The 20392-nt window shown below is 38.8% G+C and overlaps 1 protein-coding gene across 2 annotated transcripts in view; it reads left to right on the top strand.

Moving 5' to 3' along the window:
• Positions 1-20392, top strand: part of MDN1 (midasin AAA ATPase 1) — a 214461-nt gene that overhangs the window by 146107 nt on the left and 47962 nt on the right. For both annotated transcript variants that reach the window (XM_007484319.3, XM_007484318.3), the window contains exons 63-70: positions 2088-2793; positions 9135-9296; positions 10606-10879; positions 15612-15847; positions 16967-17062; positions 17376-17470; positions 17905-18026; positions 19453-19602. In XM_007484319.3, coding sequence (XP_007484381.2) covers positions 2088-2793; positions 9135-9296; positions 10606-10879; positions 15612-15847; positions 16967-17062; positions 17376-17470; positions 17905-18026; positions 19453-19602 — 1841 coding nt within the window. The remainder of the gene's footprint in view (positions 1-2087; positions 2794-9134; positions 9297-10605; positions 10880-15611; positions 15848-16966; positions 17063-17375; positions 17471-17904; positions 18027-19452; positions 19603-20392) is intronic.

The following is a 20392-nucleotide window of genomic DNA, read 5'->3' as shown; positions in this document are numbered from 1 at the left end:
AGTACTTTGTACTTAGGGAAAAAATGTAAGTTTTCCTTTTAGGTTAATTCAAGAGTAGTAATATCTGTTTTTACACTGACTGGAAATTATTAGTTTTCATAAGCATTGAAGATACTCAGTTTCTTTGAGAACACATAGCTCAGGATGCATTCAATAAGATTATTTTAGGTACAATTGTCCAATTGTAGAAAGCAGAACGCTTGCATGGGGTAGCCAATAGCATGCTGCATTTGAGAGAGATAGGAAGGTCTTATCTTAAATCCTACCTTAAACTCAGATTGCAGAATAATTTGTGCCTTTTTTACATTATCATTATGGGAATTTGTTTTGTTTAGTTATGAGTATTTGTTACAATAGTTTTGTTTTTCTTTTTTTCTAATTTTTTTTGTGGGGGAAGGGATGGGGAATAGATAAGTTTATGACAGAAGAACCAAGAAAAAGAAAAGAGATTCAGTATTTTTTTTTTTAATTCTTAGAAGATGGGTAGCTGGTGGCTCAATGGATATAGAGCCAATTCTAGAGATGGGAGGACCTGGGGTCAAATTCAACTTCAACACTTCCTAGCTATGTGACCCTGGGCAAATCAATGAATTCCAGTTGCCTAACTTTATCACTCTTCTGTTGTGGACTTGATACTTAGTATTGATTCTAAGACAGAAGATAGGGGTTTTTAAAAAATGAATAGAAGAGACCAGAAAGCATCATAAATAAACAAAAGCCTTGAAAGATAATTTGATAGTTAAATTAATTATATATTTATTAAGAAAAGCAAGAATCAAGATTTGTAGTTTTATTTAGAATACATTTTGTGTGTGTGTGTGTGTGTGTGTGTGTGTGTGTGTGTGTGTGTGTGTGTGTGTGTGTATGCCCTTGGGGAGTGTGTAATTGGGAACAAGAGTAGGGAAATTTATCTTTTTTCCCCCCCTAAACCCTTACCTTCTGTCTTGGAACCAATACTGTGTATTGGTTCCAAGGCAGAAGAGTGGTATGGGCTAGGCAATGCCCAGGGTCACATAGCTAGGAAGTGTCTGAGACCAACTTTGAACCCAGGACTTCCCATCTCTGGGCCTAACACTTAATCCACTGAGCCACCTAGCTGCTCCTCTCTCTTTTTTTTAAAAATGCAACAAATCCCATCTTGATATTTATTAGCTGTGTGACCATGTATAAATGTAAAGTATTTAAAAATTCTCTGTACCTCAAGTAACTCTCTAAAATTTATCCACTAAGTCAAAGATGGGAATAACAATTGCATTGGGTAGTTGCATCATGTAACTGGGTACCTACATTGTGTAGTATGTATGGATCATTGGGCCTGGTGTCAGATGTGGTCTTAAATGCTAATTGTGAAACCTCGGACAAGCCATTTATCCCCAGTTTCCTCAACTTTAAGATGGTGGTAATAATATACTTATTTTCCAAGGTGGTTGTTGAGGGTAAAATGAGGTATTTGTTAAGGGCATTGCAAACCTTTAAAGTGCTATATAAATTTGATTATTATTATTAGCTTGTATTTACTGTTTTTTTTTTGTTGTTTTTTTGATAAACCCTAACATCTCATCTTAGAGTTAATACTGTGTATTGGCAGTAAGGCAGAAGAGTGGTAAGGGCTAGGCAATGGGGGTTAAGTGACTTGCCCAAGGTCACACAGCTGGTAAGTGTCTGAGGCCAGATTTGAACCTAGGACCTCCCATCTCTAGGCCTGATTCTTAATCCACTGAGCCACCAAGCAGCCTCCTAGCTTGTACTTTTTGTGGAAAAACATTTGAGCGTTAGAATGCTTCCAGTTTTTTAATAGAGGAGATCTGGTATATATTCTGTCTTACTTCCCCTACTCCATCCCAACTTCCAAAATTATAATAAGCAAGATGTTGGAAACTAAAATTTAGAGTGAGCTTGATAAAACCCAAGACTAATAGTTAACACAGGACTCAGTTTTGCACTTAATTTGGATTTCCCTCACAGTCACTCAGCTATTGGTCTGTTACTTTATAAGGTATTATAGGTATCTGTCTTTATATTTTGACTGTCCTTAGATTTATGCCCTTACTCTATTAATTTAGTTTGTTTTGTTAATTTACCTTTAGAACACTACGCCGAAGGATACAACAGCTAAAGGAACAGATAAGTCGCTTGTTGAGAAAACAGGCCTTCAGACCTCAGATGCCCTCTTACGAATCTCTGGTTCAGGACATTCACCACTATGTCACTAGCATTGCTCGTATGTCTTCAGTCCAGGATCTTCTCACTCGTCTTATAAATAGTTTTCGAGCAGATTTGTCTAAGTCATCTCAGGCAATACAGAACTTACTGAAGGAGGAGGCTTCTTGGCAGCAATCACAGCACAAGTTTAGGAAACAGTTGATGGAGGAATATGCTCTGTTCCCAGATGCTGTGGCTCCATTACAGGCTGCCATTTTGCAGATGCAGCATGGCATGAGACTGGTAGCTTCTGAAGTTTATGCCGCAGTCCATAGTGGCTTGGTCTGTCGAGACAAGTTGAATTCCCTAGTGACTTCATTGCTGTCTTTCCCTTCTGTGGGGTCTACTTTTCCCACCTATTTTTCCCATGCAGATGCTCTATGCTCTGTAAAGATTATTGAAGTACTCCGGGGCCTTAAGAAGGTATCTCTGAAACATTCTGCTGGGCACGAGTTAGAAGGCAAGGACCAGAAGCCCTGTCCAACCCAAGAACAGCTCTTGATGAATGCCTTGCTTTACCTTCGCTCCCATGTATTTTGTAAAGGAGAAATGGACCAGAAAACTTTGATGCTTTTTAGGCATATATGTCAGGTAAGACTGGTTCTCCCTGAATGATCTTTCCTCTCTTCATCTTCATATTTTGGTAAAAACAAGGAGCAAAAGAGACAGACATTATTGGTGTTCTATAAGAATTAAATATTTTGAGGAGTAGGAAAGAATTTAATAAATCACTAGTCTGGAATTAACCACTTGAATTCCTATGCATCAGGCTGAATACCATCTGTAAGGCAAACAGAATCCTTAGCCATAGAATCACTTTGTGGACCCTTTGAAGTTATTGTGAACTATGGACCAAAAATCTAAGCTAGGTAATTATATAATGCATAGTAGCTCAATAAGAATTAAGTTTATATGTAAGGCCCTGTTTTTAGGTTCTGAGAATACAAAGGCAGAAATGACACAGTTGCTTCTCCCAAGAACTTAGTATTCTGTGTCATGTATCATAGCATTCTAAGAGGTTTGGAGCTGGAATCAGGAGGCTGCTGTACCCATTACAGACTGGTTTGTGAGAGGAAATTGTGACATTTCCACTGTGAGCATTTAAAGCCTGGAATTTGGCTCCAAATGCCACAATTTAGTCTTGATTTATTGTTTTCAGGATTGTAGACCTGAAAGTGTTACAGAAAATTTTGATAATGCAAATTAAACTTAAAAGTGCACCGTGTGCATGTTTTTCTCGACCAGTGAATTGATTGTTAAACTTTGGCCCAGCACATCTCTGGCTAGAAGGATCTTTAGTTCATCAAATTCAGAGTCAAGTGCTAGACAGACCAAAGGTCTTTGGCTTTTTTTTTTTAAACCCTTACCTTTTGTCTTAAAATTAAAACTTAGTGGTAGGAACTAGGCATTTAGGGTTAAATGACTTGCCTAGAGTCACATGGCTAGGAATTGTCTGAGCCCAGATTTTAGTTTTTTTTTTTTTAATCCTCTGAATTTATTTCTGCAAATCTAATGGACTTTTCTCAATCCTCACCATCTTGAATTCTCTGCAGCTTTCAACATTATCAAATATCCCGTTCTAGATAGTTTTTCCTTTTTAGGTTTACCCTAGAAAACTTTTCCACTTATTCCCATTTTTTTATCTAACCTTTTTCACCATTCCTTCTCAATTACCTTTGCTCTGTTTTTATCTAGTTCATGGTGCTCAGGGAGGGGTAGTATCTCTGGTAAGGAGGGCTTGTCGTGCCCTCCTAGGGCAGCAGCTCTCCAGCCTCTGACACCCAGCTCTCACTTGTGGCTCCCAGTAGCTGCTAGCATGCGGCAGCAGCCACACCCCGGGCAACGGCTTCGACAGGACGGCCAAACCTTGTGAGGGTAGCCATCGGGTCTTTGACCCCTGGTGAACCAGGGCTTTGCTCACCCAGCATGTGAAGACTGCTTCGGCTGAACAGACGGAAGAAACCAATAAGAAGGTTCAACGGCTGAGATGGCAACGCAGCAAAGCACTGTGGAGTGCTTAGGGTGTGTTGGAGCACAAAGGACAACACGGCCATCCAATGCAGCTGAGGAAGTCTCCAGACGTAACAATTTTTCGTGCCACTGGACCCAGGCTTCCAACGCCAAGAGAGTGGGACTGTCACTGTGCATCGGCTTTTCCACTTAAATCTCTTTCATGTACAAGTATCTTTGTGCACACTCATCTATCCTAACCCCATCCACCCTCTTCAAGACCTGCGGCGATGGGGGAGTGATGACGCAACAGGTGGAGGTGACCACTGGCAGTTGTAGTCATGATCCTGCACGTAGGCGGCCCATGGACCAGTGGTCGCTCGGCCCTGTGGGCAGCAGGGACATTCAGCAGCATCTTGGGTGACTGAGCAGTCCTCTCTAGGACAGCACTGCTCACCCTAATCAAGGGAGGGGACTAGAAAAGGTATCCCAAACATTGCCTGCCCTACAAACAGACACCGCGGCTGGCGGGTCATCCCCTTTAAGTGGTCGAAATCAAAGAAAAAATACAAAGAAACTCCTACTAGGAGCATGGAACATCAGGACATTACTTGATAGAGAGAATACCCCAAGACCTGAGAGAAGAACAGCTTTAATCGGTAAAGAACTGGTGCGATATAACATCGACATCGCAGCCTTAAGCAAAACACGTTTACCAGAAGAGGGATCACTCAGCGAACCCACCACTGGATATACCTTCTTCTGGAAAGGTAGAGCCTCAAATGAAGACAGAATCCACGGTGTTGGCCTGGCCATCAAGACCAGTTTGCTCAAACAGCTGCCAGACTTGCCTGTGGGCATCAGTGAGAGGCTCATGAAGATCCGTTTGCCTCTCAGCAAAGACCCGGTGTGCCACAATCATCAGCGCATATGCCCCAACACTGACCAGCATAGAGGAGACCATTGAGCAGTTCTATTCTGACCTGAGTGCCGTCCTGCACTCAGTGCCCACAAATGACAAGCTGATACTACTGGGAGACTTCAAAGCCTGCGTTGGCCAGGACCATGAAAGATGGAAAGGAGTGATCGGCAAACACGGTGTGGGCAAAATGAACAACAACGGCCTACTGCTACTCAGCAAATACTCAGAGTTCGAACTCACCATCACGAACACTGTGTTCAGAATGGCGAACAAATATAAAACAACGTGGATGCACCCAAGATCAAAACAGTGGCATCTCATTGACTACATCATTGTATGCCGGCGAGACATCCAGGATGTAAAGATCACCAGAGCCATGAGAGGAGCTGAATGCTGGACAGACCACCGATTGGTTAGAGCGACTCTTCAAATGCGCATTGAGCCTCGCCATCCAAAACATGCCCAGACAGTTCACGCATTTTACAACGTGAGTCGTCTTAGAGATCCATCTTATTTGCAAACATTCCAGTCCTGCCTGAACAACAAGCTGTCTGCCAAGGGACCACTCACTGGAAGCTCAACCGAGAAATGGAACCAGTTCAGAGACGCAATGAAGGAAACATCAAAGGCAGTCCTAGGCCCCAAACAACGCAACCACCAGGACTGGTTTGAGGAGAACAACACTGCTATTGAAGACCTATTGAGCAAGAAGAACAAAGCCTTTATGGAGTGGCAAAATAACCCAAACTCTGCTCCTAAAAAGGACAGATTCAAGTCTCTCCAAGCCATGGCGCAGCGTGAGATCAGGAAGATGCAAGACCGATGGTGGGGAAAAAAAGGCAGAAGAAATCCAGCGGTTTGCTGATATGAAAAACTACAAACAATTTTTCAGTGCCCTCAAGACTGTCCATGGGGCATTAAAACCCACCACTACTCCCTTGCTATCCTCTGACGGTGACACTCTCACAAAAGATAAAAAAGGCATCAGCAACAGGTGGAAAGAACACTTCAGTCAGCTTCTCAACTGACCTTTTCAGTTGACCAAAGCGCCCATGACCAGATCCCCCAAAACCGCTCCATTGAACAACTTAACGTCCCTCCTTCAATAGAGGAAGTCCAAAAAAGCCATTAAACAAATGGGTATAGGCAATGCACCCGGTAAAGACGGGATCCCAACCGAGGTGTACAAGGCCTTAAATGGAAAGGAGCTCCAGGCATTCCACATAGTGCTGACCAGCATATGGGAAGAGGAAGACGTGCCCCTAGAACTCAGAGATGCCTCCATCATAGCCCTATACAAGAACAAAGGCTCACGAGCAGCCTGTGACAACTACAGAGGCATCTCACTACTCTCCATTGCTGGAAAGATCCTCGCCCGTGTTATACTCAACAGACTCCTGTCATCTGTTTCAGAGCAGAATCTACCTGTCACAATGCGGCTTCCGACCAGATCGCAGCACCATCGACATGGTCTTCACAGTGAGGCAAATGCAGGAAAAATGCCTTGAGCAGAACCTGAGTCTCTACATTGTCTTCATAGACCTGACAAAGGCGTTCGACACAGTGAACAGGGACGCATTGTGGGTGATCCTCAGCAAGCTCGGTTGCCCAGCAAAATTCATCAAACTGATCCAGCTCTTTCATGTCGACATGACAGGGGAAGTCCTATCTGGTGGAGAGACTTCTGATCGCTTCAACATCTCCAATGGCGTAAAACAAGGCTGTGTCCTCGCTCCGGTACTATTCAACCTATTTTTCACTCAAGTATTACGGCATGCTGTGATGGATCTAGACCTGGGCGTCTACATCAAATAACGACTGGATGGCTCAGTATTCGACCTTCGGCGCCTGACTGCAAAAACAAAGACAACAGAGAGACTCATCCTGGAAGCTCTCTTTGCAGATGACTGTGCTCTCATGGCCCACCAAGAAAATCATCTCCAAACCATTGTGGACAGGTTCTCCACCGCAACAAAACTGTTTGGCCTGACTATCAGCCTCAGCAAAACAGAGGTGCTGTTCCAACCTGCACCAGGGAGGCCAACTAACCAGCCGTGCATTACAATCGAGGGCACGCAGCTTTCTAACGTCAACACTTTCAAGTACCTGGGCATCACCATCGCCAACGACGGGTCCCTAGACCACAAAATTAATGCCAGAATCCAAAAGGCCAGCCAGGCACTTGGGAGGCTGAGCTCCAAAGTCCTCCAACACAGCGGTGTAAGCACTGCGACGAAGCTCAAAGTGTACAATGCAGTGGTCCTCAGCTCACTCCTTTACGGTTGTGAAACATGGACACTGTACTGGAAGCACATGAAACAGCTGGAGCAATTCCACCAACGCTCCCTCTGGTCAATCATGAGGATCCGATGGCAGGACCGAATCACCAATCAGGAAGTCCTCGACAGAGCCAACTCCACCAGCATCGAAGTCATGGTCCTCAAAACACAGCTACGATGGTCTGGACACGTCATCCGCATGGACCCACAGCGAATACCAAGACAGGTATTCTATGGTGAGCTGTCAGCTGGACTCAGGAAACAAGGCCGGCCGAAGAAAAGATTCAAGGATCAGCTAAAGTCAAACTTGAAGTGGGCTGGCATTACACCAAAGCAACTAGAACTCGCTGCCTCTGACAGAAGCAGCTGGCGAACCCACATTCACCATGCCGCCACCACCTTTGAAGATGAACGACGTCGATGTCTTGCCGCTGCACGTGAATGCCGACACCAGGCCACAACCGCACCTCCCGTAACAACTGGCATCCCATGCCCCATGTGCCACAAACTCTGCGCCTCAGCCTTTGGACTCCAAAGCCACATGAGAGTACACCGTAGATGAAACTGCACAAAGACAATAGTCATTCTCAATCACCGAGAGACTACCACTAACTACCCAGTAACCTTTTGTGTTTCATATAGCTCCATTTTTGTTATTCTGTACTTTTTTTCTTGGTGATTGCATCACTTTCATAGATTCAGTTCTTTTTCAAGTAAGTAATTCCCAAATCTCTTTCTAGCCCTAAGTCTCTCTTCTGGGCTCTGCCAGCTTCCTTTTGGATATCTCTAATTGGATGTTACCCAGACATTTTGTACTCCTTACATTCTCTCAGAACTTCCCCTATTCATTTTTTTCCCCATTTCTGTTGAGGGCACTGCCCTCTTCCCAGCAGCTTAAGTTCATAGCTTTTGGGTCATCCTTCTCTCCTTACAATCTTCCCTCATATCCATTCTATTGAGAAGTTTTGTTATTTCTGTCTTCACAACTCATGTACATTTTCTCTCACCTGAAAACAGCTGCCAACATGGTGAAGGCTCTCACTACCACATGCCTACTCCATTGTAGTAGCCTTCTGGTTGGTTGTCCTTCCTCCGGTCTCTCCCCACTGCATTCCTTCCTCCACTCCCCTGCCACAGTTATTATGTTACCATGTTGTATGCCTGCTCAGATACTCCAGAAGCTCCCTCCTTACCTCCTATCAATAATAGAAAATTCTATGTTTAGTATTGAGTCTTTTACAACCTTGTCTTTTCCTAACAATGTTTTTATACTCTACTTCATGATCTAGCAACACTAGCCTTGCTCTGTCTCAGAGGTGACCTTTCATTATCCTACAATATACCTGAATGTTCTTCCTTCTCAACTCTACTTCCTACATTCCTTGACTTCCTTTAGTGTTCAGCTCAGATCATTCTTTCAGAAAACTGTTCCCTGGCTAGCTCTCCTCTCTGAAATTACTTCCCATTTATATGGTGTATGTATTGAATATAAACTTCTTTGCATGCTGTCTCTCTTATTTTGAGTGTAAATTCCTTGAGAGCGGGATCTGTATTTTTTCCTTTTTCTGTATCCCCATTGCTTAGCATAGTGCCCCCAGCACATAAGTGCTTTGTAAATATTTGCTGACTTGATTTGATTGAGCCTTTGCTTTGATTTTATTCCATGCTTACTCTAGGTTTTCCGAGGATTCTAGAAGAATGTAAGCATTTGTCTTCCTTTGTTCAGTGAGAGCATTTAGGGAAACGCAACAAAACTTCTTTCTCTGTTTTTGGCTTTCCAGGAAATCATAAATGAATGGGATGAACAAGAACGCTGTGCCCAAATAAAGGCTGAGCAGGAAAACAGCTTGTATAGATACAAGAACAAGAACCATGGAACAGGACTGAGTGAGGAGGAGGAAGAAGAAAGGGAATTCAGGCAACAATTTCCACTACATGAAAAGGTAGAATACTAGAATTTTGATGGGGACCATAGACCGGGCTTGAAAATGGATCCTCTTGATAGTATGCACTGCATCCCTAACCTCTCTTGTTCCCTCCTGATACATAGTGGCCTCTTTTTGGTAGGCATTTAGCAGATTTTTCAAGAAGAGACTGCCCCAGTGTTTTGATTGCTTTAGGCATTGTAGTCTAGTGAATAAAACATTGAACTTTGAGTTAAAAAGACCTTGTTTTGAAACATATGTCAGATAGTTCAATAGCAGTGTTATTCTGAGCTTTGATTTTCCTTATTTGTGAAATGGAGTTGATAGCACCTATTTCATTAGGTTCTTATGAGGATCAAATGAGATAATGTATATAAACCTTAAAGTGATATATAAATGTCAGTTCTTATTTTATGGTACTTAAATACCTCCCTCTTCTCTCTGATTTTTGGCAATTATTAAGGAATGTTTTTTCTTCATATAATGAACTTGAGCTGCTTTGCCCTTTTAAAAAGGAAAAAAAAATTTTAATAACATAGCCATCAAAATTCAAATTCATATTTATATTCAAATTTATAAACATGGAGATATGATCTTCGAATGTTGTAGCTGACAGGAGACCTTGGAGGTATTCAGACCAGTCCACTCATTTGATGAAATTTGAGGGCCATAGAGTTTAAATGACATCTTTAGGACCACTTACGTAGTAGGGATACAGAATTCTGAGGTCATAGGACCTTTGCTCTAGAGATAAAAGGATCTTAAATGTCATCTAATTTTACTTAATTTTATAGATGGGGAAACTGATATGAAGAGCCACATGTATTGACTCCAAGTCTAAGACACTTTCCACTGTATCAAGATCATCAAATTCTTTTCAATAAGTTCAAAGAAAAGTTTTACCAATTACACATAATAATTTTTCACATTAGATTTCTGAAGTTATATGTTTCAGATTGTCTCCCTCCCTCCTTTTTTCCCTATTCCTGGAGCTGGCAAACACTTCAATCTGTGTTATATATGTATTATCATTCAAAACCTATTTCCATATTGTTCATTTTTATAAGTGACAAATTTTATAAAACCTAAACCCAAATAAACAAGTGAAAAATCCTATGCTTTCTTCTGCATTCCTATTCCAACAGTTATTTCTCTGGAGGAGGATAGAGAATCATTATTCTTAAGGAGCTCACTTTCTAATGGCAATTGCACAGCTCTTCTCTTGTTTTGTTCTTTTGTACTGTCTCTTCCCTTTTCCCTTTTGGTGGAATGAGAGTTATAATACTAATATAATTCCTGTTTTGCTAACTAACTATCTGATGTATAGGACTTTGCAGATATTATAGCCCAACCAACTCTCGAGGAGAAAATGGAAACTGAAGATGAACCAGCAAAGGGAACAGACAAGGATGTAATCTTGATCTCCCAGAACTCAATGCAGGCTGTAATGCTGGTCCATCAGCAGTTGTGCCTAAACTTTGCACGATCCCTCTGGTACCAACAGGACTTACCATCACACCAGCCTAAGCATTACTTCAGCTTGTTTCTGGCCTGCTATCAGACTGGTGCATCTCTCGTGACACACTTTTATCCTTGGATGGGTATGTAGTATTTTTCTTTGTTGTGTACTTGACAGTTGATAGAGAGTAGACTAAAATGGGAAATGAATATTTATTAATAAATATTTTCTTTTCCTGGGGTCAGCTAAATGGCTCATTGGATAAGAGTGCTGAGCCTGGAGTCTGAGTTCTAATCTGTTCTTAGACACTTTCTATGTCACCCTGGGCAAGTCATTGGAACCCTATTTTCCTCAGTTCCTCATCTGTAAAATGAGTTGGAGAAGGAAATGGCAAACCATTTTAGTAGCTTTACCAAGTTTAATAAGTAAATTAAAACTGGTCAACTTTAATAATCAAACTTAAGCTGCTATTTATACAGCTAAAGTGAATATATTGAACTATAGCAAGTATACTAAAGCCGATATAAGGCTAAGCTGTTATAAGTATAATCGATAATATTAATAATAATATGGTTATTACCAATTTTTGTATTCGGGTATAGCTGTCAGGGCAAAGTTGGTTTTAGGTGGTGGATTGAAGGCCAGATGCAGTCTAATACAACTTGGTTTATTATGGAGAGGTACAAAAAGGAAACCAGGAAGCAGGAATGAGAGTCGGAAACTAGGAAAGTATATATTAATATTATTATGTCTAAAGTTCAAGCCCTATGCTAATATTTCTAAATAAATCCTCCCAAACCAACTACTACTCAGAGTTGCTTTTTGTCTGAAAAGAGACCTGACTTTGCTATACTCTCTGACTAAAATGGAAATTCCATCTTAATATCTTATCCTAAGCTAAATTATAAAATCTTTAATTGATATGAATTCTTTATCTTCAAACATTTCCTTAAAATAATATGTTTAATCAAACTTTCAAATAGACTTGTCAGTTTCTCTTCATAGAGACTGAAGCTCCTCTTTCCCTGTACTTCAATGGCCCAACTGTTGTGACAGTTCACATAAAAACTGCCCTTCAGCGCCCCCTGTTGCTCAAAGGGGTAAAGCTCTTATTAAACTTTAGTATGAATCTCCAAACTCAACTCTTAAATAAAACTCTCTCAAAATAACAAAACAAATCTTCTTTTCTGCCAGAGAATGATCCAGCCACCAAATCTCTCCAAAACACGTCAGAAGAGACTCTGCAGAACTCCCAACTGACTCTCCTTTATCCTAGGCCTCTTAAAGTGACCACTGCAAACTTTATGGTCTTTTCCCTCAAAAAGGAAGTAGTAAAAGTGGACAAATTCTTTCTCTAATCTAAAACCTCTTCTAATAGAACTAAATAAACCCTAAATATAACATTCCCCCCTGTGCTTCATTGGGAAGAATATTCTTTCCCAGTGAAGCAATTTACCTAACTAAACTAACTTATTCTAAAATTCTATACTGGAAACAGGGAGATTTAAACAGAAAGAAGAGGGAAAGTAAACATCTTGCAAAATGCAAGTCACATATTGTATACAGATATTACAGCTACAGACATTTCCAATTTCAAAAATAACACAATTTTAACTATACTCTTACAGAAACAAACCTACCTAAAGATAGTAATTCAAAATCAACTTACAGCCATTATGTAAAATTCTTACATTACACAAAAATATACACATTACATACATTATAATAGCATTCCCCCTTGAGGTTCCCTTTAAGTAGGGTATAAAAATGCCCCTGAAGTGAGATATTTGCTTTAATATTTTATTTTTAATCTTATTTTAATACCTATTTATTAATTTATTATTTTAGTTTTAAATTAATCATTTATTTTATCCATTAATTATTTTATTTAACAAACAGATATTAATTTATTAATATCCATATTTAATATGCTTTGTATACCAATAAAATTATTTTTATACATGTATAATATACTTAACCATTACATTCTCATATAAACATTTAAATTTAAAAAATCAAACCTTTTCATTTAAATGCAAAAGTTCATTGTGTTTAACATCATTTAGTCTTCATTGCCCTTGACAGTAGCCTCAGTGTTTGTGCTAAAAGTCTCTAGTTGTAGTAATCTTTGTCCTTTGTTTCCTTGAAAATAGTCTTATTTTCTATTAAATAGTGTCCTTTTGTCCTGGTAGTGTCTTTGTTGAAAGCAATGTTCTTTTTTCCAGTTGTCCTTTTGTTTAGTTGTCCAGTTGTCTCATTCTTGATTTTCAACTTCAACTGATGGTACTCTCTTTACATGTCCACGCTGATTTCTCTCCATTTTCTGTCCTAAAAGCTTCTTTTAAAGGTTTTACCAATTATGAATTCTTCCTGTTGTTTCATGATCTAATTTAATTTGCACAATTTTAAATTTCTTGTTCATTTTCTTTTATGCCCTTTTAAAGAATTTTTACTCATTTTTCCTTCTTCCTTTGAGTCTTGCTCTTGATTTATAAATTTGGCAGCTACGTTTAATACTGTGCCTTTTGTTTTTCTAGTTATTTTCATAATGGACCATGTGCCACTTTCTGGCATTCCTCTCTTTGAATATTATTTGCCTTTTGAGTTTGATTATTCCCCATTCCTAATAAACTGTAATAATTCATTTGCTTGATCTTGGTTTTACTTTGGTTACTATTTCTATCATTGTATGTACCCATTTCCCTTTCTAAAATTGCCTTGGTTATAATTATTGCTCTAAAATCATTGCTATATCTAAAATTATTGTTGCCCCTAAAGTTGTCATTTATAAAGTTGTTTCAGCCCCCATTATTGCAAAAATTGCTGAAGATTTGGCTCTAGCATCTACATTAATGCATTATATGTCCCTTTTTGCTGCACATATAGCATGTTGGTGCTTGGTTATTATATTTTCTTTGATTGGTAAATTGTCTCTGATTCCTGATAGCAGCTAATGCAACAGTTGTCTCTCCTTTCTCAACTTTATTAAGTTTGCTTTTCAATGTCCTTATTTCCTTCCTTAATTCTTCTACTAGTTCTGTATTATCATTATGTCATTTTTCCTGATTCCCCTGGTACACATACATAGCAACATGTCTTAAGATTCATTGATGTCCATTTCACTCCAGTTGGGACAATGAAGTTTGAAATAATTTTTTACTACTGTGCAACAGTTCTTCATAAACTGTGCAGGTGAAGAATGTTCCTTTCTCTTGTAATATCGAGATCTATATATCTTTCCCCAGGCTCTATCAATCTATCTATGAATATAGAAGGATTCTCTCCAATTTCTTGTCTGATCTTTTCAAATTCATTCAAGGTCCTCGGCCTGTCTGAGCATTGCCTCAATTATTTAATAACTGCTTGCCTAGCCTTTACTAATTTCTCAAAATCTTTTTCACTGTTCTAATTCCAGCCTGGGTCTATGTCCGGCCAATCTACTATGCTCCAATCTACATTAGTTATTCTAATCACTTTCTCCTTCTCCCTTTTAGTTAACATCTCATCCATTAAATATTCAAAGTCCGAATATGTGGGATTATATTGCTTGCAGATTTTCTCTATCTTCTTTATTACAGTTTTAGGTTCCTTCTCAAAAGAAGGAATACTGTGTTGGAATTCTTCCATTCCTGCCTGAGTGAAAGATCTATGATGCCTAATATTTATGAGCTCATGTTCCAGAGTAAATGTTGGTAACTCATGGAGTGGGAAAAAAATAGTGTCATTGGCATTCTTTTGTTTTTGCTTAGTTGTTGTGTTGGCAGTGGTGTTAAAAGCAGTATCAGCAGTAGAATCAGTTTTGAGAAATTTCATTATAATCTCATGTTGTTTTGAGATTGTTTCATTTAACTGGGCAATGAACTCCAAATACACTAGCCTGACTTCCATTTGCTTATCCTTTATCTGTTTTTTCTTGCTAGTTATTATATTATTAATAATTGAATATAGGTGGTACCCCTCTAATAATACCAATATCATGATAATTGTACATACTGGTATTAATTTTAATATATCTCTCACTGTGAGATCTAGCATCCCACTAGTGATCATAGCCAATGGCAGGTGTGGGAGGTAAGCTGGAATATCTTCACTAATTAATGGGGAAGTAGTAAAAGTGGATGAACTCTTTCTCTCATCTAAAACCTCTTCTAATAGAATTAAATAAATCCTAAATATAACACAAGGAAACCTCAAATGGAGTTTTGAAGAATCAGACATGACTCAAGTGACCAAACACTTTTCATTTCCTAAGGAAATGAAATTATTTGGGTCCAAATTTGTTGGATTTTTAAGAGGATAAAAATTGTATTCCTGTTAGATAATTTCATTCCCATAAGGCTCCTAAGGACTTTCATATTGCACAACTGTTTTCAGTGTTTAATGCATAAAAATGCCATAAAGTCTTGTGAAACAAGTAAAGGGATGGGGGACTTCCCAACTGGATGTTAAGAGTGTGTGGATTCTTGGAATATTCATATATAGCTTCCCTGGCACTCCTAAACTAAAAAGGTAGTTTTAATTTTTTCTCAGTTGGGAAGAGCTATAAAAGTTGACAGGTGAAGTCCATCTAAATGACAAATATTATGTTTCTCCATATTACAGAAATTGGGAGTTTGGAACCATCCTTTAGATATGCTGGTAAACATACTTCTTCTAGACCTGGAATGTTCTGAAGATGGATTCACCAATTGCTATTTTTTTATTTTCATCTAATGTCAGCTTTGCTCTTTTGCCTGTCACTTTTTTTTTTGCTTAATCATCTTTCAGATTTATTATTTAAAAACAACAATTGCCACCAAAAACAAACTCCTTTGGATTGAGAAGAGCCTCAGTTCAATGATCATCCATCTTGTTCTTGTTATCTGGTTTGGTAGGCTCTGAAGTGAATGACAAGCTCCTGGGCAGTCAGCTCTTGGGCAGTACTCTCTTCTACAATACTCTCTTTGATGAGACAACGTCAGACCTGGCTTTGAAACCTGATGAACCATATGACTTTTATCAGCATCCAAATATAAAGGAAGTCAGACAGTGCCAACCTGTGCTTCGTGACTTTACTGAAGAAATAAATCGACTTCTGCAGGATTGGCCAGAGCACCCAGCCCTCATGCAAGTGAGTCCTTTGGGTTTTTCAGTAGTAGTCATGTATTGCAAGTAAATGCACATACATGTTTCAATTGTAATAGTTGCTTTTTTAGTTGTTTCATTTCTTTGAATACAGATTAAAATTGTGTGTATTAGTTATTTACAATACATGCATGACTGGTCAAAATGGTCATTTGAGGGGCCAGGGTTAGAGAATTTTTTTCTTTGGTCCTAAACTCCACTTTGGTTTCTGACCTCTTTATTCTACTGAAATGGCTCTCCCTCACTCCACTTATTAATGATCTCTTATTTGCCAAGTCTAATGTTCTTCTCTTAATCCTAATTCTTCTTGACCTCTCTGAAACATTTGACACTATCAATAACCACCTCCTTCTGGGTACTGTTTTTACTCTGGGTTTTGGGGACTTCGCTCTCTTGGTGCTCTCTGTCATGTAAAAGCATACAATACAGTATGGTCAACATAATAAATATTTGAATGTGGGAAGTATAGTATGAAATCACATGAATGACGATCTTTCCTCCTGGGGCATATCAGGAAAATTTTCATGAAGGGGAGGTAGCATTTGCATTATGCCTTGAAGTATGAGGTAAGATTTCAACAACTGGAAAAGAAAAAGACATCCTATGGATGTTGCATAGGGAATCATTGGGGAAAAAATTTGGAGGTGGGAAAGTATAGAATGACAAAGTGTCTAATTTGTCTAGAACAAAATGAGTGGGAATGTTGTGAAAAACTGAAAGGATCATTGCAAATTTTGATGCCAGTGTACATGTGTTCTATAGTTTTCCTCAAGAAATAATTAGAATTAAAAGAAAAAGAATCAGAATAAAACCTTTTTCAAAACATACCATTGTAATTTTGAGATTTTTTATCTGTCTTAAATTATATTCCCATGGGAGACTGGATCTAATTCATCACATCTGTTAGATCTAGGTTCCAGAGCAAAACAGAGAGAACCCAGGTAAGTCAGGGCCAGTCTATTGCTTTTTTTTTCTTTATTGATTTTAATGCATAGAATAGCTTATTTTCATAAATGGCTTTTTGATTTCAGACTTGAAGTGTGTAATTGAACAAAGAGTGTGCAGATGATCACTATTTGAGACTTAAATTTTCTTCATTTTCTAGCTTATGGTTGTGATGGACAGAATTCGAAGCTTTCCACTCTCTAGTCCTCTTTCCAAGTTTCTAAATGGCTTAGAGATCCTTTTGGCAAAGTCCCAGGTAAAATGGTTGCATTATTAAGGTGTTTTTTGGGGTGAGTGGGTGGCTGAGGTGGGCAGGATCAGAACTATGATTAATATAGGGAACTCCCCAGGAGCAAACCCTTCCCATCAATTCAGATCAGCAACTGTTCTTCAGTTTATAAACTTAGAGAACTGTCTTGGGGCTTGCATTCTCACTTAGCTGATAAAGATGTACTTTTGTTTCCTTTAGGATTGGGAAGAGAATGCCTCTTCAGTTTATAAACTTAGAGAACTGTCTTGAGGCTTGCATTCTCACTTAGCTGATAAAGAAGTACTTTTGTTTCCTTTAGGATTGGGAAGAGAATGCCAGCCGAACTCTGTCTTTACGTAAACATCTTGATCTGGTCAGTCATCTAATTATCCAGTGGCGCAAATTAGAACTTAAGTAAGTAGTATTATCTGCCTCTCAACCTTCTTCTCAACACCAAACAGATGAAGTCAAGCTCAGATGGAATTGGGAGCTTTTAATCAGTATATAAGGATCCATGTGGGTAGCATATTGACTTAATTTTAAAAGGTGATATTTATATTTTGTTTGTTCTCCTTGGGAATGTTGTAGGTCAAGTGTTTGACACCTATGTGTTAAGTACAAAAACAAATGAATTTAAAATTCATTTTTTTCAAATGAATGTTTAATGTGCTATATATGGATTTTGACATCCTATCAATTTAGTATAAACTAATTTGAATCCTCCAGCATTTTAGGGGTTCCTCCTTAATATTCACTTGGGAAAAGAGCATTATAGTTATTTGACCCCTTCTTCTGTAATCCAGAATGTGTTTCCAAATTGACAGCTTGGGTCTCTTCTCATGTTTTAGCTGCTGGTCCACGAGTCTAGATAATACCATGAAACGACACATGGAAAAATCCACCAAACACTGGTTTTCTATCTATCAGATGCTTGAAAAACATATGCAAGAGCAAACAGAAGGGAAAGAAGGTAATGATCTCTAACAGTTAGCAGTATCAATTCCTTTGCTGCAAGGGCTGTTAACATTAGGGTATGTGAACTCATTTTCAAAAAATTTACCATTGCATTATCCTGACCTACTTACTCATCCTCACCTCATTTGCTTTCCTGTATGCTTGGAATATAGTCCGAATTAACTTCTGCCTTGTAGATTCTTTATTTTGCTTTAAGACACAGCTTACTTACCTCCTACATGAAATCTTTCCTATCCATCCCCCAACTGTGGGTGTCTCCACTTCTCCCTGTCTTTCCTTTTCCAACGACATTGTATTTATTTGTTTTTATTCTCCTTAGACATGTACTGACTTGATTCCCCATTAGAATGTAAGTACTTTATGATTAGGGATTCCTTCATTTTTTTGTATTTCTATCCCCAGAGCCTGCTATTCAGTGGCTCTGTCCTTGTAGGTGATTGATAAATGCTTCTTCTTCTTTTTTTTTAAACCCTTACCTTCTGTCTTGGAGCCAATACTCTCCAAGGCAGAAGAGTGGTAAGGGCTAGGCAAGGGGTCAAGTGACTTGCCATGGGTCACAAAGCTGGGAAGTGTCTGAGGCCAGATTTGAACCTAAGACCTCCTGTCTCTAGGACTGGCTCTCAATCCACTGAGCTACCCAGCTGCCCCCTGATAAATACTTCCTGACCATATAAATGGTAGATGACTAAAGCATTTCCCAGTGTACTAGATTTAGAAGATAACTTTAACCTTTCTGCAGAGTGAAAAGAATTTCCTTGCTACCTAGCAGGAATGTTAGTTAAAACTGGATGAAGTGAAGCTGCTTCCTCTATCTGCCTCCCCCAAGTGGAGAAAGGCTTCCTAATTGGTTTTCTGTGATACTTGCCTGGGTATAAAAATTCCTTGTTGGGCTCAGGTGATTATCTTCATTATCACCCCCCTTTTATCCAGAAATGAGCAGATTTTATCAGACTTGCCCAGAGTCCACAATGGAAGATCTAGTTAGTCCTGATAAATAGATTTCTTGTTTATGTAGTCCAGTACTCTTTCCACAAGATTACAAAAAGTCTGTGATCTTTTGTCAGAGCATACATTGATTTGTCTGTTTCATGTACTTCATTCATCATTAAGTGTTTATGAAGTACCTCCTCCATGCTAGACACTGTTAGGTGCTGAGAGGAGGGAAGGGGCCAACAGAAGGTGACGAATAAAACAATCTTTATTTTCAGGGAACTTACTTCAACAAGAGAAGTAATATGTATATATTAATTTAAGTTAAAAGGTAATTTACTTCAAGCTTAAATTATGCCAATTACTCATTCACTGTTGGAAAACTTTTATGACTAAATAGCCTTTTTCATCACCTCATATATATTATAGCCAATAACATCTGCTGTCACATGTGCCAGAAATGTATATTTTTCTGTTTAAATTATTCCCAGAATGTGATAGGCAAATGGCATTGACAATGTTGGTCAGCACTTTACAAGCTTTCATTGAAGGAGCCTCCCTGGGAGAATTCCACGTACGACTTCAGATGTTGCTTGTTTTCCATTGTCATGTCTTGTTGATGCCACAGGTGGAAGGAAAAGGTAAGTTTGGTTCTTTTAAAAAATACGTTTGTCATTACTATATTGCATTGAAGAGGCAGCCATGGGTAGAGGAGAGAAAGGGCCAGGAAGTCCCAAGAGGTTGTGTAATTTTGAACCAATTATTTTCCTCTTAATGCCGTAGGCAACTCCAATATAGGGTCATCAATCAGGTTCATTTGCAGATCAACTCTGTTCTCTCCTACTTCTCCTTTTTAAATGAAGTCTTATGGCAAACTGTAGATTACTCATACTCCAGTCTAAAAGATGACCTGTATTGGTAGAAGGAGTTTTCCATACCTATGAGTTCCTTATACCACATGTAATCATGAATCTAGTTATTAACCTTATTCATATCTCTTTTCATATAATGTATTATTAGTAAACTCTGGCTCAAGAGGAAAAAAATGTCGATGATATTTTCTTACAGTTTGGTTTACAGAATATACCATATTTAGTTATTTATTTTAGTGTAGAATAACTAAATGCAGAGAAGAGTATTCAAAGTGAAATAAATTCCGATTAGTTGTAGATTAAAGAGTAGTTGCCAATTCCCTCAACCATGGATACGTGAAGGTCCTGACTACTTTTTTTTGCAGCCTACTTTCTTTTTTTTTAATCCTTCCCTTCTTAATTTTTAAAAAATTAAATTTATTTTAAGTATTTTTTCAAAGTTACATGATTCATGTTCTCTCCCTCTTCTCTCCTGAAACTGACAAGCAATTCCACTGTGTTATATATGTATTTTCCCTCAATAACTATTTCCAAATTATTGATTTTTGTAATAGTCTTT

Source organism: Monodelphis domestica, chromosome 2 (assembly GCF_027887165.1).
Source record: "Monodelphis domestica isolate mMonDom1 chromosome 2, mMonDom1.pri, whole genome shotgun sequence".
NCBI lineage: Eukaryota > Metazoa > Chordata > Mammalia > Didelphimorphia > Didelphidae > Monodelphis > Monodelphis domestica.
Note: the sequence above shows the minus strand (reverse complement) of the source record. Positions and strands in the feature narration are given on the sequence as shown.